Raw genomic sequence first — 23873 nt, forward strand, 5'->3', positions numbered from 1 at the left:
TAACTTAGATGTCAGCCATTGGCAGCTCATGTGTGACACCTGCCGCTTGCTCAGGCCCTTTGAGGAGGCCACGCTATTCGTGAGTCGGCAGGACTATGGGATGAACGACGTCATTCCTCTGTTGCACGTCCTGGAACAAATGCTGTTAACAATGGCTGGTCAGGGTGCGGTAGACGTGGCGCACAGATCTCAACGCCACATGACCCCTGTGGGGGCAGGACAGGAAGAAGAGGAGGAGGTAGAGGAGGACATTGGTGCTCAGGAATTATTGAGTGAAATGGGTGGTTTTTCCACTCAGCGGACAGGAGTGGAGGAGCAGGAGCATCTGGTAGAGGAGGAGGAGGAGACAGAGGACCCAGAGGCACCGTGGCAGTATGCTGTGGAGATGGAGGCAGGGAGTCCCTCGCATTCCTTGGCACAAATGGCCCATAGCATGCTCGGTTGCTTGCGTAGCGACAGCCGAATAATAACCATCAGACAGAGGGATGACTTTTGGCTGTCCACCTTGTTGGACCCTCGCTACCGTTCAAAAATGGTGGCCCTTTTCACACCTGCTGAGAGGGAGGCCAAAATAAAGTACTATAAAAACCACCTATGTAGTCAGTTGGTCTCTGCCTTTCTGCGCCAACGTCCATCCTCAGACACTGTGGGCCCTGTGCGCTCGCGTTCCGCTGCCATGGCAGCAGGGGAGGGGTGGGGTGGTAGGAGCAGTGGCAGCTCCACCAGCAGCGGCTGCCTCAGTCTGCAGTCGATGATGAGTAGCTTTCTTCACCAGCGCAGTGAGGAAACTACTAACCAGCCGCAGCAGCAGCAGCATCAGGTGGACCTGGAGCAGGACCTCGAACAACAGGCTCGGGCCTACTTGGACAGCACCCTGCCAACCGAGGTAGACAATCCCCTTGACTACTGGGCAACAAAACTTGACCTTTGGCCCCAACTAGCTGAATTTTCCCTTGAAAGGCTGTCATGCCCGGCCAGTAGCGTGGCATCGGAGCACGTGTTTAGTGCGGCAGGAGGTATTGTAACTCCGCGGAGGACACGACTGTCCACCCAAAGTGTGGAGAGACTCACCTTTGTGAAAATGAATCAGGCGTGGATTAGTCTGGATTTCAAACCACCAGTTCATGACACAACTGACTAAATCCGCCATGAATCATGCCCCAAACATGTTATTATTTTTAACATAGGCCTCTGTATGGCCTTCAATTTAAGCTGCTTACGCTTCGCCACTCTGCCATGGGCCCCTGTACCGCCTCCTCTTGCTGCTGCCAGGTCCAGAGTGTGTCATGGGTCCCTGTACGGCCTCCCATTGCTGCTGACTTCATCGCCAGACTCTGCCATGTGCCACTTTCAGGTCTCCTTACACTGTTGGTGGGTTCCATTTTGTGATAGGGTGCTGTATGGCCTTCCATTGCTGCTGCCTCCACCGCCACCCTGCGCCATGTGCCTCTGTCGTCTGCTCACGCTGCTGACGGCTTCCGCTTTTTAACCGAGGCCTGTGTTTGGCTTCCGAATACTGCTGCATCCACCGCCACCCTGCGCCATGTGTCTCTGTCGTCTGCTCACGCTGCTGACGGCTTCCGCTTTTTAACCTAGGCCTGTGTATGGCTTCAGAATAATGCTGCCTCCACCGCCACCCTGCGCCATGTGCCTCTGTCGTCTGCTCACGCTGCTGCCAGGTCCATACTGATTCATGGCCCCCTGTACCGGCTCCTCATGAACGTGGTTCAGCGGGTTTGCATCACTTATCGGCAAATCGTTGACAAACGCTGGGATGTTCAGTGTTGTGCGCATTAAGCCAGACACCAAAGGGCAGCACAGACCTGTTATTACTCGCTCAAGCATGGCTGAACAAAACCAGTCTCTACCACAAATTGGACCCAGACCTGCCCAGGGTCTCGTAAGTAGATTGCACGGAGGAGTAGAGTTCGTTATTGGAATTAACTGTGAGGGACTTTTTAACCTAGGCCTGTGTATTGCCTTCAATTGAAGCTGCTTCTGCTTCGCCACTTTGCCATTGGACTCTTGATAGTCGTCTCCCCACGCTGCTGCTGGGGGGACTTTTTAACATAGGCCTCTGTATGGCCTTCAATTGAAGCTGCTTCTGCTCCGCCACTCTGCCATTGGACTCTTGATAGTCGACGACTATCAAGAGTCCAATGGCAGATTGGCGGAGCAGAAGCAGCTTCAATTGAAGGCCATACACAGGCCTAGGTTTAAAAGTCCCTCACAGTTAATTCCAATAACGAACTCTACTCCTCCGTGCAATCTACTTACGAGACCCTGCGCAGGTCTGGGTCCAATTTGTGGTAGAGACTGGTTTTGTTCAGCCATGCTTGAGCGAGTAATAACAGGTCTGTGCTGCCCTTTGGTGTCTGGCTTAATGCGCACAACACTGAACGTCCCAGCGTTTGTCAACGATGTGCCGTTAAGTGATGCAAACCCGCTGAACCACGTTCATGAGGAGCCGGTACAGGGGGCCATGAATCAGTATGGACCTGGCAGCAGCGTGAGCAGACGACAGAGGCACATGGCGCAGGGTGGTGGTGGAGGCAGCATTATTCGGAAGCCATACGCAGGCCTAGGTTAAAAAGCGGAAGCCGTCAGCAGCGTGAGCAGACGACAGAGACACATGGCGCAGGGTGGCGGTGGATGCAGCAGTATTCGGAAGCCAAACACAGGCCTCGATTAAAAAGCGGAAGCCGTCAGCAGCGTGAGCAGACGACAGAGGCACATGGCGCAGGGTGGCGGTGGAGGCAGCAGCAATGGAAGGCCATACAGCACCCTATCACAAAATGGAACCCACCAACAGTGTAAGGAGACCTGAAAGTGGCACATGGCAGAGTCTGGCGATGAAGTCAGCAGCAATGGGAGGCCGTACAGGGACCCATGACACACTCTGGACCTGGCAGCAGCAAGAGAAGGCGGTACAGGGGCCCATGGCAGAGTGGCGAAGTGTAAGCAGCTTAAATTGAAGGCCATACAGAGGCCTATGTTAAAAAGTCCCCCCAGCAGCAGCGTGGGGAGACGACTATTAGCCTCCTCATGCTGCTGCCAGGTCCAGAGTGTGTCATGGGTCCCTGTACGGCCTCCCATTGCTGCTGTCTCCATCGCCACACTCTGCCATGTGCCACTTTCAGGTCTCCTCACACTGCTGGTGGGTTCCATTTTGTCATAGGGTGCTATATGGCCTCCCATTGCTGCTGCCAGGCCCGTAATCTGCCATGGGCCCCCGTACCGCCTCCTCATGCTGCTGCCAGGCCCGTAATCTGTCATGGGCCCCTGTACCGCCTCCTCATGCTGCTGCCAGGTCCAGAGTGTGTCATGGGTCCTTGTACGGCCTCCCATTGCTGCTGTCTCCATCGCCACACTCTGCCATGTGCCACTTTCAGGTCTCCTCACACTGCTGGTGGGTTCCATTTTGTCATAGGGTGCTGTATGGCCTCCCATTGCTGCTGCCAGGCCCGTAATCTGCCATGGGCCCCCGTACCGACTCCTCATGCTGCTGCCAGGCCCGTAATCTGTCATGGGCCCCTGTACCGCCTCCTCATGCTGCTGCCAGGTCCAGAGTGTGTCATGGGTCCCTGTACGGCCTCCCATTGCTGCTGTCTCCATCGCCACACTCTGCCATGTGCCACTTTCAGGTCTCCTCACACTGCTGGTGGGTTCCATTTTGTCATAGGGTGCTGTATGGCCTCCCATTGCTGCTGCCTCCACCGCCACACTGTGGCTCCACACTCTGGTTTTGGCCCCGTGACTGCCCAAATGAGTGAAGTGTGCGGTGATTCTAAGATCGACGGCACTCATCTGCATGTCATACTGACTGACAGTATTATTTCTCTTCCCCAGCAGACTCCAAGGGCATTTAAATTAAAGGTACAGTGTTCTGCACTAATATAAAGGCTCTCTGAAGCCTAGAAACACCCTTTTTATAAGTTAAATTCGCAGCGAATATATTCGCCTCAAATCAAATTTTTTCCGCGAATTCGGCGAATCAGCCGAATCGAATTTTTGAATACTTCGCTCATCTCTAATTATAATCCTTCGAGTGAACCCTTCTAGTTTCATGTTAATATGTTAATATGTTTACCCTTTTGTATGTTGAAAAAAATTTTTTTTCCTTCAATAAAAACCATTTGAATATAAAATTATGGTTATATTAACCCCTCACCCTCTAGAGGATTCCCCCCCTGCCCCCCCTTCTGGACCAGGCCATTTTTTGTGATACGGCGCTGCGTTATTTTAACTGACAATTGCGCGGTCATGCAACACTGCACCCAAATGAAATTTATGTCCTTTTTTTCCCACAAATAGAACTTTCTTTTGGTGGTATTTGATTGCCTCTCCAGTTTTTATTTTTTGTGCTATAAACAAAAAAAGACCGACAATTTTGAAAATAAAATATATATATATTTGACTTTTGGCTAATAAACATGTCCTGTAGAAATAATGTAAAAATCTAATTTCATTATAAATTTAGGTCAAAATGTATTCTGCTCCATGTCTTTGCTAAACAAATTCCCAATATGTGTAAATTAATTGGTTTACATAAAAGTTATTGCATCTACAAATGGCGGTATATATAGTTGTGCTCAAAAGTTTGCATACCCTGGCAGAAATTGTGAAATTTTGGCATTGATATTGAAAATCTGACTGATCATGCCACAAAATGCTCTTTTATTGAAGGATGATGATCAGATGAAGCCATTTATTATCAAATAGTTGTTTGGCTCATTTTTAAATCATAATGATAACATAAATCACACAAATGGCCTGGATCAGAAGTCTCCGCCCCCCAGATCAGAAGTCTCCGCCCCCTGGAATGTTTGGCCTTGGTACAGACACACAAGGTGACACACACGGGTTACAATGCCAATTAGAGCTTAATGTCCCACATTTGTGGCTTTTTAAATTTTCATTAGTGTCAGTGTATAAATAGTCAATGAGTTTGTTAGCTCTTACATGGAAGCATTGACTAGGCTAGATACTGAGCCATGGGGATCAGAAAAGAACTGTCAAAAGTCCTGCGTAACAAGGTAATAGAACTTTAAAAAGATGGAAAAGGATATCCAAGGATGTCCAAAGCCTTGAATATGCCAGTCATCACTTCCACTAAGACGTAGAAAGTTCAGGGACCTCTTGATACCAAGCCAAGCACAGGTAGACCAAGAAAGATTGCAGCTACAACTGCCAGAAGAATTGTTTCGGATACGAAGGGTTTTGCCTAAGGCAATTCTGGTGAGAATTTTCCCTTTCCTATTCATGAATTTCCACACCAGCTGTTCAGATGCAAATTTTTGGAGCTGGCAGCCACCAATGTCTTGAACAATAGCTGGTTGCTAAGGAGCAGGCCGGGAAGCCATGCACCTCATCCTTAACAACCAATGACTCATCAGCTGTCAGCGGGTTCCCAATTAAAATTCACAATAGCATTTTATTAAAATGATAAAACACACTTACATCTACAGTAGGTACCTGTACATCAGCAGGAAGTGTAGAGATCGGGATTTCACATCAGTGAGGCTGTACACACCGGCGGCGGCTCACAACCCCAATGCCAACCTAGAGGGACCACTCAGTACATAGCCAGTTGTAAGCCACATGCAGCGTCCAACACCACCGTACGTAAATCAGAAGGGGTGATAATGTGTTTCAAGGGAGTATCCTTCTTTGTCAAACCTCAAACCTGTGTATAGCCTCACTGATGTGACATCCCCGTCCCCACACTTCATGCCGATGTACAGTTACCTGGCTGTAAGTGTGCTTTTTAACATTTTTATTAAAAAAAATTAGAATTTTAATTGGGATCCTGTGCTCCTGTCCTTTCTGTCTGTGAGCTTTGGTCAGATTGGCCCAGATCTTAAAAGGAAGCTACGGGACTTCACACAACCTTGTTACCCCCCTCCCCCCCGACACTCTTCTGTTGCCAGGCAAACATATTGGACATTGGAAGCTGGGATTTGTGCACTGGGGTGGTTTGTCTTTTCTTTTTTCCTTTACAAGATGAGGGGGTCCTGCTCTCCCTGTTGGATTTGTGGTTCACTCTAGAACAGCCTTTCTCAACCAGGGTGCCCAGGTTTCTTCAGGGGTGCCCTGACAAAATGTCTGAAAATTGCCCAAAACTGGTATACTAGCCAGCGGGTGGCACAAGCCGGCCTTTTAGTTACACAAAGTCACGGGTTTCCATTGTGCACCATTATGTCCTTCTAGCCGCCAGCATCCTGACAACCAATGATGTCATTGGTTGAAAAGGAGGATGTTAGCTGCCTGCACAGCATCCTAGTTGAGCCTCCCCTGCCCCTCTCCATCAGTGCTGGGGTCACATTAGCTCAGTGATGGAGAAAAACTGAGGGAGAAGGGAAACAGTGGAATACTAGTCAGTACCAGGGTGCAAAAGTGTATATGCTTTGGAAGAATAAATCACCTCTAATGTTGGGTGTCCTACATGTGTGGATGTTGCTGCGTTATATAAAACAATTAGAATAGGTTTTCACATTTTAGAATGGAGTGCCTCAAGACTGTCCATCATTTTAAAGGGTGCCTCAAGACTGTCCATCATTTTAAAGGGTGCCTCGAGACTGTCCATCATTTTAAAGGGTGCCTTGACTGAAAAAAAGTTGAGAAACACTGTTGTAGAATATAGTGAAATCAAGAATATCCCATGGTGGATGAGAATATGAATGCTGCCGGAGAGATCTCACAATGGGAATTTCTAAGAGATGTAAGCAGCGAGGGGTGGACGGAGTGTTAAGCCCCATATACATGATCAGAAAATCTTACAAAAAGTACCCCTTTCCAAGCGATCCTGCAATAATCTGATCGTTAGTACACGGCTTTCATCCGAAATGATTTGAAGAGATAAGCACAAAAATTTTTCTCGCACGATACCAGATCGTACGATTTTCATTCAATCCATACAGTTTTCGTTCAAAAATACAAGAAAAATACATGACATCACTTTGGAATTTTCTTTCTGTCGTACGAGAATTTTCGTAATGTTAGTAACTTCTTCACTTTCTATATGAGGCTAGCATGCAAAAAAAAAAACGGATGATCACCAGTCCGATAGTCTCATCGTGTGTATGGAACATTAAGGATTTATTTGTAAAAATTTGCTATACAAATGTCCCATCATCCCCCCCCCCAAAAAAAACCAAAAAAACAAGATATCATTTTTTTTCTTAAAAAAGTAGAAATTAAATAAATCAACAAAACATGAAATTGCTAAATTTCTTTTAATTTGCAAAAAAAATACCATAAGATGCCACCAGCACCAATATTATAGACAAGATCAGTGTCACGGACGGACTGTATCTGTGGCTGGCAGTGGCAGGGTGACAGTGGCAGTGAATGGAGGATAATTGATCCACACTCTGACAGATCCCAGGCTGGATTTCCCCAGGCAATGGGGGGAGGTAAAACGCTGTGATAACAGGCACCTGAACTGAGCGATCCCACATGGTGACAGATCCAACACAACACACCACCACCAACACTGACACAGATCAGCAGGCCCAGCAGGCACTATAAGATCAGGCTGTGGGATCGGGATGATGTCATCACTCACTGACACATTGCACATGTGATGGATGTCCTACTGGCCGGGTCACACTCATACAGACACAAGACATCAGAGTCAGACATTACTTTCCTCCACTGGCACAGCTTCACCTCTGCTGATGAATGGGGACCTGAAGGGCTGGATCTCCACAGTGATCAGTAACCACCAGCCGGCTTGCAGTAAGGGACTGAGTCTGAGAGGAACACTGAAAGGGGTGGCAGCTCAGCTGCTACACTGGCCCCAGACACTCGGCATCTTCCTCTGTCCTGTCTTCTGCCCCTCCCCTCAGATGAAGGATCATTCATGACATTGCGGCATTGTACACATATATGGTGCCTGCCTGTGCTGCGCCCAGGTGCCCCTAGGTGGCTATGTAATTTGCCTAGTGGAAGCACCGGCCCTGCCTATACATAGATAACGTTGTGGTTGTCAAGTGGTTTACCCGGGTTATGGCTGAAGAAATGACCATGGTACCGTTTTTTTCAGTGATCGGCTGGCTTTCATATGAAAGTGGTCCTAGTGGCCCTTGAGCCGCTGGATTGCTTTCCATAGTGGTGGAAGGGGGCACCCCCCCCCCCACCTCCCGCGGCTCGCTGGTGTTTCTTGGGCTTACTGTTAATGCCGGACGGCCAGAGAAATGATCTGATGGTGCAGCCTCCTCAGGATGGTGGCGATGAAAGATTCTATGGTCTTTGGTTGCCTCTATCATGATGGTGGACCGGAACGACGTCATGACGTTACATCCAGTTGGTGGTGGAAGTAAACAAATGTTTTTCTTTTTCAAAGCAACAGTTAAAACATTTTTTTAAACTTTTAGAGGTAAAGAGGTTTGGGGTCTGTTTGACCTCAGATCTCTTCTTAAAGAGGACCTGTCATGTATATTTCTATAAGGGATGTTTACATTTCTTGTATTAGCCATAAAAGTGATTAAAAAAATGAAAGGGACAGTAAAATTAAAAATGAAATTGCCCCCATCCCACCCATCGCACCGTGCTCACGTGCAGAAGTGAACCCATACGTCAATTGTATATGTAAATGGTGTTTGCAGCGCACATGTGAGGAATCGCCGCGATCGTTAGAGCTCCGGGAGCCATGCATGCGCGCTTAGAATGGGCAGACGTCATATGACGTCCTCCCAGAACGAGAGAACCACCTTGCGCCCGTCATATTACTATATGGCGGGTGGGAGGTGGCTAGCGTGTTTGCTAAAAAATATCTAATGTTTGGGGATTATAAGTAATTTTCTAGCAAGAAATACCAATTTAAACAAAACGTCCCGGAAAATGTTCGGTCTTCAAGCGGTATAAACATTCCGGGTGTTATTCGTTACTTTTGTGTGAATGAGGAAACATCTGCAAAGCAGCTTTTTTTTTTTTTGTCAATATAGACCGACCCCTAATAGTGATCCCAGGATTGCTGGAACCCGCCGCATTGTGAGATTTGTAGTCATGGATTTAGTGTAATGTACAATCATTTCTCTTGTTGCTGTTATCTAATGATTATTGTTTTGTATCTTTCATTATATAGTGGTATCTCTCAGTATATCACACAGTTGGGATCTTTTCATTGTCATCAGAGAGTGACTATGAATGGCTTATCAACCAACTAAAATCAAACTTCTTCTATAAAAATATGATAACCGTCCTTCCTCACTACATCTCCAACAATGGATGGCAGCAGTTCAGGGAGGCCGTCTCTCGGTGCACGTCCGGTATTTTGTATCACACCAAGAAAAGAGGACGAATCAACATTGTGGGCGTCACCGACTCTTTATATGATGAGGAGCTGAAATATCTGTGTGAACGCCTAGGTAAGAGGTCATCATATATGTGCCTGATTCATAACACAGATGGCTACATGGGCTGATGTTCCATCATGTATGATTCGGGTAGTAGGGTTCATCACTGCCCATCCCCCACACACAATCATGGCCAAACATCTTGTCCCCCCCGGCATTTGTCAGATAACACCCCACTTCACCCAGAAAATTGCTGCAATGACAAATGTTCCGGCATTCTGGTGTCATTTCTTGTGTTTGTATTGTATGACACCAAAAAGTGGAGAAACAACAAGCCAAATCTGACACCTTCCACGCAAAACTACAAAAATGGACCCCAAACATGCTACTATACCTCCTACTACCCCAACTACTACACCTCCTACTACACCTCCTACTACCCCAACTACTACACCTCCTACTACCCCAACTACTACACCTCCTACTGCCCCAACTACTACACAATCCTACTACACCTCCTACTGCCCCAACTACTACACCTCCTACTGCCCCAACTACTACACAATCCTACTACACCTCCTACTACCCCAACTATTACACCTCCTACTACCCCAACTACTCAACCTCCTATTACACCTCCTGCTACCCCAACTACTACACATCCTACTACCCCAACTACTACACTGTCACGGATCCCACACGCACACATCCACAGCGACTAGCTAACTGCGGCATGCACATCCAGCCGTGAGTTGGGGTAAAGAGGAAATAAGGGGGACTTACTTTGAATATATATACGTATATAAGACCGGCCGTGATATACTTTCACAGCGTGCACTACCTCTGGCCACCACCAGAGGAAGACTCCACTCCAATCCAGATGGTTGACCGCACACACAGGCAGACACAAATCTTATATACAATCTGGTGCACACTAAGGGTTGAGGAGCAGCCTAGCAATCGGCACACCCTTCTAGGATTCCTCCAGCTATCCTACCAGCTAGAACCCCGGTGTTAATCACTCTTCCACTGTCCACACACCACCACACCAGACACACAACAAACGGTAGCTTGCCATCACCCAACAGTTTTATCCGCAGACTGGCCTGCTGGGACACCACACACACACACAGATCTCCATCTGGCAGACCTGTTACTTTTACAATCTACATGCAATCTGCCAACACGCAGTGCAATTGCATACAGATTGGCAATGAACTTGGCCGATCATATAAAGACACTGCAATACAATACAATCTAATCTCTCCGAAGATATGAGCCCGAGCTTAGGTACCAAGAAGTCACTAATTAATTTTATGATTTAATATTCCGAAAGTGGGCAGTGCATAAAATATGTACAAAGTATAAAAAGTTACAGAAAATACAAAAAATACAAGAAGACACACAATTGGCTATTGACTATAAAATAAAAGGGAATAAAACAGAAATAAAACTTTTACCAAGAGTTATCCTGCGACTGGAGCAAGTCAGAGAAAGTCTGCGATCCGCCAGTCAATAGAACCGGCTCCGTACGAATCACACTGTCCATATGTCAGGTCTTCAATTTATGGGAATATGGACGTATGGACATAGGCCCTTGGCCAATCGACTCTGGGGGGCGCTCCTGTACCAGCCCACAGGATGTTCCAGGTACTGAAATGCTGAAAGTCGAATGGACCAGGAACGGTTTGAATCACCAAGTCAGGGATTGAATTTCCGACACCAGCGCATCAGTCCGATTGCGACAGTACCAATCACTGTTCAGCTGTCGCAATCAGGTGCAATATAACCGTTTTCTGCATTTCTCTGGGATTCTACAGAGGCTACAAATACAGTTTTACATGCAGATGTAGCCTACAGTGTGTCCAATCAAAAGGAAGTATATTCATCTCTCTGCAACTAATATTTTAGCTTTTATGAGAGATGAAATATATTCCTATGATCTGTGTATATACGTCAAAGCCCCCAGACACATCGGAACCACCTCTGGTCTCCCGCTGTGTTATGAAGCCGAACTGTCTAGAGCCTCTTCCTTCCAGATTTCCAGAAGGTGACAAATCTTATTGGCATCCAGGTGTCACCTCCCGTCTAGAGGATGCTCTGTCCCTTCAGATGTTAATTGGTGACCATATGTCTCTGACTGAATTCTGAACACATCTTATATTATTATAATATGGAACGCTAAATCTGTATTGTCATATTTCTACAGGTCACATCTCAGCTACTCAAATCTTACATGTACGTTACATGCACCTCTTACTACACCTCCTACTATCCCAACTACTACCATTCCTACTACACCTCCTACTACCCCAACTACTACTATTATCACCACACCTCCTACTACCCCAACTACTACTATTCCTTCTGCACCTCCTACTACCCCAACTACTACTTTTCCTACTACACCTCCTACTACCCCAACTACTACTATTTCTACTACACCTCCTACTACCACAACTACTACTATTCCTTCTACACCTCCTACTACTCCAAATACTACTATTCCTACTACACCTCCTACTACCCCAACTACTACACCTCCTACTACCCCAACTACTACTATTCCTACTACACCTCCTACTACCCCAACTGCTACTATTCCCACTACACCTCCTACTACTCCAACTACTACTATTCCCACTACACCTCCTACTACTCCAACTACTACTATTCCTACTACCCCAACTACTACACCTCTTACTACGTTTTTTCACATGGTAAAGTGTCTGTTTGGTCTGCTTTCAATACTAAAGCTCTGCTTCACATAGGCTGGTATTTATTGAGAAAAGATAATGATATCTTACCTCCCAACTATCCCAGATTCGCCAAGACTGTCCCAGGATTTGATGTAAGTCCCGGGGTCCTGGGGAATCAAGGCTTAGTCCCGGCACTTGGCTCCAGTGACTTGCCCGGTAGGGGCACTCTAGTTCGGGCACCAGTGACACCTGCCCCGTGGCTTGTGCGGAGCGTCTGGGGTCCCACACACCACAAGTATATCTCTGTATGGCGGCCAGCGTCTCTCACCGCCATCTACCTGTCACACATACACAGCGCAGAGCGGCTGAATCCACCTCCTCCTCCTTGTCTGTGATGTTCTCCTGTACATAGACACGAGGAGAGGGGTGAGGAGGAGGAACACCGCTCTGCCTGAGCTGCACTGATCTGAGGTCTTGTATTAAATACAGGGGAGAGGACTTGTGCTGGGGGGGTTGGATATGAAATCAGCGCAAGTCCTCTCCCCTCCTAAAGTGCCCCCTAGTACATATCCTCTCCCTCCCCCCCAAATCAAAGAGGTTTTGGCTGCCCCAGAGGGGACAATCCTGGTATCTGGGACCTCGGGTACTCAACAACAGATGCGGGGCAATTGCCCCAGGTGCCCACGCTAGCGCCGCCCTGCCAGGCAAGTTAGTGGAGCCCAGTGGCAGAATTCATTCCGGAATTTGGTCCTTGTTGGGCTCCAGGACACAGGGCTGGATCACACCATGGATCATAGGGGAACAGGCTGTGTATTCCTCTACAATTCGCATGCAATCCAGGCGCAGTGCTATTTCCGCCCATTCATTTGAATGCATACATTACTTTAAAAAATTCACAGCAACCAGATCACATGGTATTACTGTACCATGAGATCTGGAACAGCCAAACACACTGTGTTTGTGACCAGCATTTGGGGTGTCGTTGAGTTAACATTGACGCCCACTGCAGATCACAATTGCAGTGAGCTTTGAATGTAAATGAGCATGGAATGCGGGTTTCCTGCAACCTGTCCTGGTGTAAACGGGTCCTTAGTCCAGATTTGCAGGATTTTGTTCATATCTTAGAACACGCACATTTTGCCGCAGCACGCTACGTGCACTGCAGGTTACTTCCTCCCTCAAGTATCCTTCATTCTGAAGTTCAAAAGTTGGGAGGTATGTGATATACACTCACTGGCCACTTTATTAGGTCCACTTGTTCAATTGCTTGTTAATCAGCCAATCACATGACAGCAACTCAATGCATTTAGGCATCTAGATGTGGTGAAGACGACTTGCTGAAGTTCAAACCAAGCATCAGAATGGGGAAGAAAGGGGATTTAAGTGACTGTGAATGTGGCATGGTTGTTGGTGCCAGGCGGGCTGGTCTGAGTATTTCAAAAACTGATGATCTGCTGGGATTTTCACACACAACCATCTCTAGGGTTTACAGAGAATGGTTTCTTGAACATGACAATGAGATCACTGGACTTCAATGGCCTCCACAGTCACCAGATCTCAATCCAATAGACCACCTTTGGGATGTGGTGGAACTGAAGATTCGCATCATGGATGTGCAGCCGACAAATCTGCAGCAACTGCGTGATGCCATCATGTCCATATGGACCAAAATCTCTGAGGAATGTTTCCAACACTTTTTTTAATCTATGCCACGAAGAAAGAAGGCAGTTCTGAAGGCAAAAGGGGGTCCAACCCGGTACTAGCAAGGTGGTCGGTGAGTGTAGACTGATATTGATTGTGTGTAAGCACAGAGGTGGGCGAAAGCAATCCCCTGGGAGGGGGACAGGTGCCGGGTGTGAGTCTATGAGGCCAGCTGGTGAACTACTTCCTTCTACTGGTTTTCATGTCCTAAATACCAGATTCAGGACAGGGCAGGAAGTAATCAAGGAGTCTTACACTGGAGATTGGAGGTAAGGACTGTCCCAGAAGACAGAGAAAGCTTTTCTTTTCTGTAACAGAGGCACAATAATGGTATATCAGTACAAAGGGGAGCTGGAATTTAGGGAAATATAAGGTGAACTTAGCCTTTAAGGCTCTGTAGTAAGGCTTCTGGCCAAGCAGGGATATCAGTCTGTAAAAGGGAAAATGATAATAGCTCTTACCAAAGGCTATGCACAAAGTCAACAAACAAGACAACAATGGATTTATGATCTACTCACCAGCCTCCCTTATTCTGTTGCAGCAGTTTTACCATTGGAGGCTCTCCTTTGGAGTGGTGATTCCTGGAAGCCTCTTCTGTTGATCCAATGAATGGTGAACCTGGTGGTACAATGGCTGTCTTTCCACATCTCTGGGGCAGTCTTGTGCAGCAGTATTAGTCAGCCGGTCTGGGGGGTGCACTCTGGCTCCCCAATGACAAAGAAAACAGGCCTCTGGGTGAAACCTGACAGTAGCAGTCACTCACTTGATCTCCATACAGCAATTTGCAGCTAGCAAGTGGCTCTCCATAACATGCAGGCCCGCTGGTGACATAGTAACAGTCACTAACCGCCCTCCTAAGTTTTCTCTCTACAACAGGTCACTCCCTTCTACACTGGCTGGCGGTAGTCTCCCAACTGCCTCCAGTCTTTCCCGGGCTTTTCTATTTATACCCCTCACTTGGGATCCTCTGTGTAGTTTCTTTATCAGCTCATGACTCAGACTACATATCCCATCATTCTGTGTTCTGTATTTGAGAATAAGTAGTTTAGTTTCCATAGACACTCCATCCTGTGACAAAAATGAACAGCAATCAGACAATTTAACAATAATACATTTCAGACTCTGCATAATCCAGTAACAGCGATTCTGGTTACAGCAAGAAGTGTGTCAAATATTTATCACCTACCCAGCACACCTTACCAGACCCTGAATCCTGGCCATTGGTTGGGTTGTCAAATAATTAATCACACCGACTGATAACCCTCTATACACAGACAACAGTCTCTGGCAGAAGGAAGAATAACAGTCTGTGTTTGGAGAAACCTTACAACAATATAAAGGATGACTGCAGTCCACTGCTCCCTACAGATCACATGACAGTAAAAAAAAGAGAATTTGGAAAATACTAGATCCCCATCACTGGAAAATTAGGAAAGAAGTACAATATGCAAATTAATTCCTAAACTACCTGATTGTGCCTCCCAATGATGTTATTGTGACTACAGACACTTGGAATGTTACTGTAGCACCCTCCTAGGTAGGTGTTAGGATTAGATAAATTTAGTTCTGGCTCACTGTATCCAGTGGAGCTGCGGATTGTTGTTGGGTAAATTTAGTTTGGCTCACTGTAACCAGTGTGAGTGTGCTGATTGTTTGGTCTGTTCTGTGTTCCAGTAGTTGTAGGATTAAATGCCCCCTCCCCCCTGAACAGTACAGAAAGCTCTGGAAGCTAGTGGGCAGGAAGAGTCTAATGGATCACCCTAGTGGTAGTTGGGAGTCTGTATAAATACTCTGAGAGCAGTGAGGTCTTTTCCCTGCAAGGAAATCACAGCCTAAGGGTGAATTCTTGCACCCTCAGGCCATGTGCCTGTAGGGTACTAAGACCTTTGGAGGGCTAATTGGAGACCTGTTTTGCTGGAAGCTGCAGAGAACTGACTGAGGGACTATCACCTGAGGATCTAGTCTGGTATCACAGGGTGGATGTGTCTGGGTGATAATGGAAAAAGGTAACCCATTTTCCAAGAACTGGAAAGAGAGATCCTAGAGACCGTGGGCTGCTGCCATCCCTCGTGTGTTAGAGTCAGCTGTGTGTATAAAGGGAACATAGTGTCCAGTGTCCTGAAGAGCTCAGTCTATTTGATTCCTAATGAAAGGACTTTGCTTGGACTGTTCACCAGAGGAAGATCAATCTCCTCAAGTTGCCCATAGTTTTGGAGTATCCCACTCAATTCCCTAACTCTATCCAAGTTACCCTAAAGTAAAAACACCAAAAAGAACACCCCTGGACTGTTCATTGAGCCAAAGAGTGACTGTGACCGTGTGCCTGGCTGCGAGGCAACTACTGGAGAGAGAACTCCATGCAATCTACTAAGCGGCTCCTGTGGGGAAAGTGCTCTGCTACCATAGAGGCCCCATTAACATCACCAGAAATGGGAGGAAACAAATGACAATTGTATCTTCAAGAAAAATGTGACTAATAAATGATGGTGGTGATGATGATGATGATGGTGATGATGATGATCTGTACATACAGGAGGGAGAATGTAATTCTTATTATGAATACTTTGTGTGTCTACAGGGAAGGATAATGTGATCATAGTAATGGATGATGTGGAGGACAGCAGTGATCAGGAGAAGATCCGGATATTGGAACGTCATCCCAGCATAGGAGAAATGTACAGCAATCTCTTTTTATTTACTCAGCGGGAAAAACAGACATTGTTCTTATCTCTTATGGAGATCAATAAACATCTACCACAACCTGATGCAGAAGGTAACATTTCAGCATTTTAAACTTACACATTCTGATTTTAGTTATTTTTCACTCTTTGGATTGATATTTATTTGGTTTCTCATTAAAAGTAAAAATTCCAGTATCCTTTAGGTCCCTTTCACATGGGGCGGACATGTTACCGGATATGTTTGCTCAGTGGGAGATCTCTCTGCTGATTCCCACTGAGCAGGCAGATGACAGGTCCGTGTCCGCTCCACTGCTGCAGAGCGGACACAAACACTGCTCACTGTCCTCTATGGACAGTTGGATGGAAGTGGACCGCCTGGCCATTTCCTTCCGACCGCCATCCAATCTGATTTATGGAGGGGGAACAGATCCCCATCTGTCTGTTTTTGGCGGATTGGACTGGATGTTGGCAGGTGTATGCAGACACATGTCCATTTACACCCACCGCTCCATAGAGAAGAATAGAGGTCCCTAATGGATCTGCCTGAAAAACGGGCAGACAGGCCTGATCGGAATGTCCACATAAAGGAGGCCCTACATGCTGACTATCAAAAGTGTGAGTGCAGAAAAGTATGGTAATGTAGTGGCATAGAGTGCAGAAGTTCATGTCTTCAGAAAATTACAGATATTACCGTATTTACTCGAATGTAAAGCACACCTTTTCTGGCCAAAAAGAGGCTCTAAACTCGGTGTGCACATTACATTCAAGGGCGCCTTAGATTCGGAGGGAAACACTGCTAAGCCTCCAACACACCTGTCAGTGCCGCCACCACGTCCGGCGATTCTGCACTGGCTGCAGGCGGTTCCTACCACACACCCAGCGGTAATGCTGCGACTAGCGGCACTTGTGGATCTGGCATGCTATAGGGAGTCCTCTGTGTTCCTGAGCTTTTACTTTACAATAACCATGGGATGTATGAAATGTTCTGTGAGCTGGTCAGGGAACAAGTGGTGAGCGGGACATCTCAGACCTAGTGTGCCCTTCAAATGCCAACACCCGGGGAGGGACACAAGAGACTCAAACATGGTGCTCTGTGATGGTTTATTACATGGAGTCCTCCCATACTGCAGGAGCGCCCTCACACTTATCTGCACATTTATGTTCCTCAATTTAAACTGAAAGTAAAATGTTTTTATTTTGTATAGAGTGGAGAGGGATTAGAACCCTTGAAAGGTGAAAATGCTATAATTTTACAACCAAATACCCTCAAAGGTGTTCACATACAAAGACTAATGCATTACTTTATTCATATATCAGACAAGGATTGAACCTCAAGACCATAATGAGAACAGAGAAAAACATTTAAATTGCTCTTCAATCCCGGGGCCGAATAGAACATCTATACGACTCAATAAATCATAATAAAGTCATATCATTTTTGACAATTTATATATCAAGCAGTCTAAAAAACTAAATTCCCTTAACAAGTATCAGGGCCCTGGACCCGGCATAAGTCATCAAATGGGCTGTTATTAGGCATAACCAGGACTTTAATACATTACATATCTACATTCAGGAGACTGATCGGAATACACTGCCAAACAGGAATGGCTACACATGGATCAAAATCCGTCATGGAACAAAATACTGTACAAACATTTGGACCGTGTGGAAGTTGATCCCTATTGCCCTCCATTGCCATGTTATTGTTCCTCTGATCACACTCATATTAACCCCTTGCCTACTGCGCACTTATACCCCCTTCCTTACCAGCCCAATTTTCAGCTTCAGTATTTACTCACCGCTGGGTGTTTTATTTTTTGCGCTATAAACAAAAATAAAGCAAAAAATGTGAAAAATAAAAATTATTTCTTTGTTTCTATTATAAAATTTTGCAAACAGCTAATTTTTCTCCTTCACTGATGTGTGTTGATGAGGCTGCACTGATAGGCAGCACTGATGGGCAGCGCTGATGTGTACTGATAGCACGGATAGGCTGCACTGATGGGCACTGATAGGGAGCACTGATGAGCTGGCACTGATAAGCAGCACTGCTGGACACTGACTGGCGGCACTGCTGGGCACTGACTGGCTGCACTGCTGGGCACTGACTGGCTGCACTGCTGGGCGGCACTGATAGATGGCACTGCTGGGCTGAACTGATGGGCACTGGTGGGTGGCACTGGTGGGCACTGATGGGCACAGGTGGGAGGAACTGATGGGCACAGGTGGGTGGCACTGCTGGGCACTTGTAGGCAGCAAGGCTGGGCACGTGTGGACCACACTGGTGGGCGGCACTGCTAAGCACCGATCATCAGGGCACTGATGATCAGAGCCAATCCCTCCCATGACAACTGCCGGTTCTCAGCAGTATTTTCCTCATGCTGTGACAGTGTGAGGAAAGTGCAGCCGATAACCGGCAATTGCATTTCCTAGTGATCAGTGTGTCATTGGACACGGCTGATCACTTGGCAAAGGGCCACTGTGATTGGCCTTTTACCATATCACGTGATCAGCTGTGTCCGTAAGGGAGCGAGTTCTGGGAGGACATCATATAACGTCCACCCAGAACTGGCCGACCGCAGTGAAGCCATCATTCTTGCCGGCTATCTGCGGTCAGCAAATGGTTAAACAGATTCTCCAACTAGAAGATGTTCCCTATAATACAAAAAACTCTGTCTGTAGTAATGGCGTTGTTTGTTCTATTTCCATTTGTTTTAGATTCTTTTGAAGAAAAAATAGACAAGATCAGAAAAATCATACTCGGTAAGTAGTCTGTGTCTTCAGTTGTGATCGGCTCTTTACATTTTTTTGGACCTTTTTGTGACTTTATTCTTTTACTTCACTTAGGTCCCCTCAGCATATATATGGTAAGAATATTTATGATAACCATGTATAGAACAATTGAGTATAAAATGCCAGCCTTCTCCATATGTAATAGGAGATTCTTCACTCAAATCAGCTGCAAGACATTAAAATTATGGTTATATTAACCCCTTACCCTCCAGAGGACCCCCCCTTCCTGACCAGGCCATTTTTTGCGATACGGCGCTGCGTTACTTTAACAGACAATTGCGATGCAACGCTGCACCCAAATTAGATTGATGTCCTTTTTTTTCCCACAAATAGAACTTTCTTTTGGTGGTATTTGATCATTTCTCCGGTTTTTATTTTTTGCGCTATAAACAAGAAAAGATCGACAATTTTGAAAATAAATTTACAGTGGGGATCGAAAGTTTGGGCACCCCGGCTAAAAATTTGTATTAATGTGCATAAAGAAGCCAAGGAAAGATGGAAAAATCTCCAAAAGGCATCAAATTACAGATTAGACATTCTTATAATATGTCAACAAAAGTTAGATTTTATTTCCATCATTTACACTTTCAAAATAACAGAAAACAAAAAAATGGCGTCTGCAAAAGTTTGGGCCCCCTGCAGAATTTATAGCATACACTGCCCCCTTTGCCAAGCTGAGACCTGCCAGTGTCATGGATTGTTCTCAATCGTCGTCTGGGAAGACCAGGTGATGTCAATCTCAAAGGTTTTAAATGCCCAGACTCATCTGACCTTGCCCCAACAATCAGCACCATGGGTTCTTCTAAGCAGTTGTCTAGAAAACTGAAACTGAAAATAGCTGACGCTCACAAAGCTGGAGAAGGCTATAAGAAGATAGCAAAGCGTTTTCAGATGTCAATATCCTCTGTTCGGAATGTAATTAAGAAATGGCAGTCATCAGGAACAGTGGAAGTTAAAGCAAGATCTAGAAGACCAAGAAAAATATCAGACAGAACAGCTCGCAGGATTGTGAGAAAAACAATTCAAAACCCACGTTTGACTGCACGATCCCTCCAGAAAGATCTGGCAGACACTGGAGTTGTGGTACACTATTCCACTATAAAGAGATACTTGTACAAATATGGTCTTCATGGAAGAGTCATCAGAAGAAAACCTCTTCTATGTCCTCACCACAAAAATCATCGTTTGAACTTTGCAAATGAACATATAGACAAGCCTGATGCATTTTGGAAACAAGTTCTGTGGACCGATGAGGTTAAAATTGAACTTTTTGGCCGGAATGAGCAAAGGTACGTTTGGAGAAGAAGGGGCACAGAATTTAATGAAAAGAACTAGAGATGAGCGAAGAAATGAAAAATTCGATTCGACTGATTCGGCGAATTCGTGGACAATATTCGATTCGAGTCGAATAAATTCGCTGTGAATTTAACTTAAAAAAGGGTGTTTCTAGGCTTCAGAGAGACTTAATATTAGTGTAGAACACTGTACCTTTAATTTAAATGCCCTTGGAGTCTGCTGGGGAAGAGAAATAATACTGTCAGTCAGTATGACATGCAGATGAGTGCCGTCGATCTTAGAATCACCGCACACTTCACTCATTTGGCCAGTCACGGGGCCAAAACCAGTGTTTGGAGCCACAGTGTGGCGGTGGAGCCAGCAGCAATGGGAGGCCATACAGCAACCTATGACAAAATGGAAACCAGCAGGAGCGTGAGGAGACCTGAAAGTGGCACATGGCAGAGTGGGAGCAATGGGAGGCGGTACAGGGACCCAGGTCACACTGTGGGCCCAGCAGCAGCGTAACCAGGCGGTACGGGGGCCCATGACCGATTTGGAGCTTGGTGGCACCTATGGAAGGCCTGTAATCTGCCAGCAACCTATGACAAAATGGACAACCGCAGGAGTGTGAGGAGATTTCAAAGTGGCACATGGCAGAGTGGAAGCAATGGGAGGCCGTACAGGGACCCAGGTCACACTGTGGGCTCAGCAGCAGCGTGACCAGGAGGTACGGGGGCCCATGGCCGATATGGGGCCTGGCGGCACCTATGGGAGGCCGCTAATCTGCCAGCAACCTATGACAAAATGGAAAACCGCAGGAGTGTGAGGAGATTTCAAAGTGGCACATGGCAGAGTGGAAGCAATGGGAGGCCGTACAGAGACCCAGGTCACACTGTGGGACCAGCAGCAGCGTGACCAGGAGGTACGGGGGCCCATGGCCGATATGGGGCCTGGTGGCACCTATGGGAGGCCGCTAATCTGCCAGCAACCTATGACAAAATGGACAACCGCAGGAGTGTGAGGAGATTTCAAAGTGGCACATGGCAGAGTGGAAGCAATGGGAGGCCGTACAGGGACCCAGGTCACACTGTGGGCTCAGCAGCAGCGTGACCAGGAGGTACGGGGGCCCATGGCCGATATGGGGCCTGGCGGCACCTATGGGAGGCCGCTAATCTGCCAGCAACCTATGACAAAATGGACAACCGCAGGAGTGTGAGGAGATTTCAAAGTGGCACATGGCAGAGTGGAAGCAATGGGAGGCCGTACAGGGACCCAGGTCACACTGTGGGCTCAGCAGCAGCGTGACCAGGAGGTACGGGGGCCCATGGCCGATATGGGGCCTGGCGGCACCTATGGGAGGCCGCTAATCTGCCAGCAACCTATGACAAAATGGACAACCGCAGGAGTGTGAGGAGATTTCAAAGTGGCACATGGCAGAGTGGAAGCAATGGGAGGCCGTACAGGGACCCAGGTCACACTGTGGGCCCAGCAGCAGCGTGACCAGGCGGTACGGGGGCCCATGGCCGATATGGGGCCTGGCGGCACCTATGGGAGGCCGCTAATCTGCCAGCAACCTATGACAAAATGGAAAACCGCAGGAGTGTAAGGAGACCTCAAAGTGGCACATGGCAGAGTGGAAGCAATGGGAGGCCGTACAGGGACCCAGGTCACACTGTGGGCTCAGCAGCAGCGTGACCAGGAGGTACGGGGGCCCATGGCCGATATGGGGCCTGGCGGCACCTATGGGAGGCCTGTAATCTGCCAGCAACCTATGACAAAATGGACAACCGCAGGAGTGTGAGGAGATTTCAAAGTGGCACATGGCAGAGTGGAAGCAATGGGAGGCCGTACAGGGACCCAGGTCACACTGTGGGCCCAGCAGCAGCGTGACCAGGCGGTACGGGGGCCCATGGCCGATATGGGGCCTGGCGGCACCTATGGGAGGCCGCTAATCTGCCAGCAACCTATGACAAAATGGAAAACCGCAGGAGTGTAAGGAGACCTCAAAGTGGCACATGGCAGAGTGGAAGCAATGGGAGGCCGTACAGGGACCCAGGTCACACTGTGGGCTCAGCAGCAGCGTGACCAGGAGGTACGGGGGCCCATGGCCGATATGGGGACTGGCGGCACCTATGGAAGGCCGCTAATCTGCCAGCACCCTATGACAAAATGGAACCCTGGGCTGGGGCAGGCAGAACCGCCGTATCTTTATCACGTTTTTCACAGGCCACCGAATGGCGACGCTGCATATGCTGACGCAACGCTGTAGTCCCAACATGGGCCCCCTGGCCACGCTTGACTTTCTGGCCACATAGTCGACATTAGGCTACGTTTACTTCCTCGGGCGGCTTGACGAAAACTTGCCACACCGCCGAGTAGGAAACTTTGCACCCGCTACTCCTCACTGGCTGACTGCTACTTCCTCCGTGCACACCGGCACCACTACTGGCTGTGGTGGTAGGCTGCAGTGGAGCTGCTGCTCTACTCCGTGGCCGTTTGCCTCCACTGACAAAGCTGCGACCCTGCTGCCTCCTGGCAGCAGCAATGGGAGGCCGTACAGGGACCCAGGTCACACTGTGGGCTCAGCAGCAGCGTGACCAGGAGGTACGGGGGCCCATGGCCGATATGGGGCCTGGTGGCACCTATGGGAGGCCGCTAATCTGCCAGCAACCTATGACAAAATGGACAACCGCAGGAGTGTGAGGAGATTTCAAAGTGGCACATGGCAGAGTGGAAGCAATGGGAGGCCGTACAGGGACCCAGGTCACACTGTGGGCTCAGCAGCAGCGTGACCAGGAGGTACGGGGGCCCATGGCCGATATGGGGCCTGGCGGCACCTATGGGAGGCCGCTAATCTGCCAGCAACCTATGACAAAATGGACAACCGCAGGAGTGTGAGGAGATTTCAAAGTGGCACATGGCAGAGTGGAAGCAATGGGAGGCCGTACAGGGACCCAGGTCACACTGTGGGCTCAGCAGCAGCGTGACCAGGAGGTACGGGGGCCCATGGCCGATATGGGGCCTGGCGGCACCTATGGGAGGCCGCTAATCTGCCAGCAACCTATGACAAAATGGACAACCGCAGGAGTGTGAGGAGATTTCAAAGTGGCACATGGCAGAGTGGAAGCAATGGGAGGCCGTACAGGGACCCAGGTCACACTGTGGGCCCAGCAGCAGCGTGACCAGGCGGTACGGGGGCCCATGGCCGATATGGGGCCTGGCGGCACCTATGGGAGGCCGCTAATCTGCCAGCAACCTATGACAAAATGGAAAACCGCAGGAGTGTAAGGAGACCTCAAAGTGGCACATGGCAGAGTGGAAGCAATGGGAGGCCGTACAGGGACCCAGGTCACACTGTGGGCTCAGCAGCAGCGTGACCAGGAGGTACGGGGGCCCATGGCCGATATGGGGCCTGGCGG

At 47.9% G+C, this 23873-nt stretch overlaps 1 protein-coding gene across 1 annotated transcript in view; it reads left to right on the top strand.

The window, feature by feature from the left end:
• The window catches only part of LOC149431417 (uncharacterized), a gene marked incomplete at its 3' end in the record, with an annotated part of 54642 nt that extends 35496 nt beyond the window's left edge, over positions 1-19146 (top strand). The window contains exons 8-10 of the mRNA XM_089665621.1: positions 9089-9371; positions 16278-16472; positions 19102-19146. Of these exons, the coding sequence (XP_089521747.1) occupies positions 9089-9371; positions 16278-16472; positions 19102-19146 (523 nt within the window). The remainder of the gene's footprint in view (positions 1-9088; positions 9372-16277; positions 16473-19101) is intronic.
• Between the last annotated feature and the right edge of the window lie 4727 nt (positions 19147-23873).

This window comes from Staurois parvus, unplaced genomic scaffold (genome assembly GCF_062004578.1).
Source record: "Staurois parvus isolate SC_StPar_1 unplaced genomic scaffold, SC_StPar_1.0 ptg002273l, whole genome shotgun sequence".
Classification (NCBI taxonomy): domain Eukaryota; kingdom Metazoa; phylum Chordata; class Amphibia; order Anura; family Ranidae; genus Staurois; species Staurois parvus.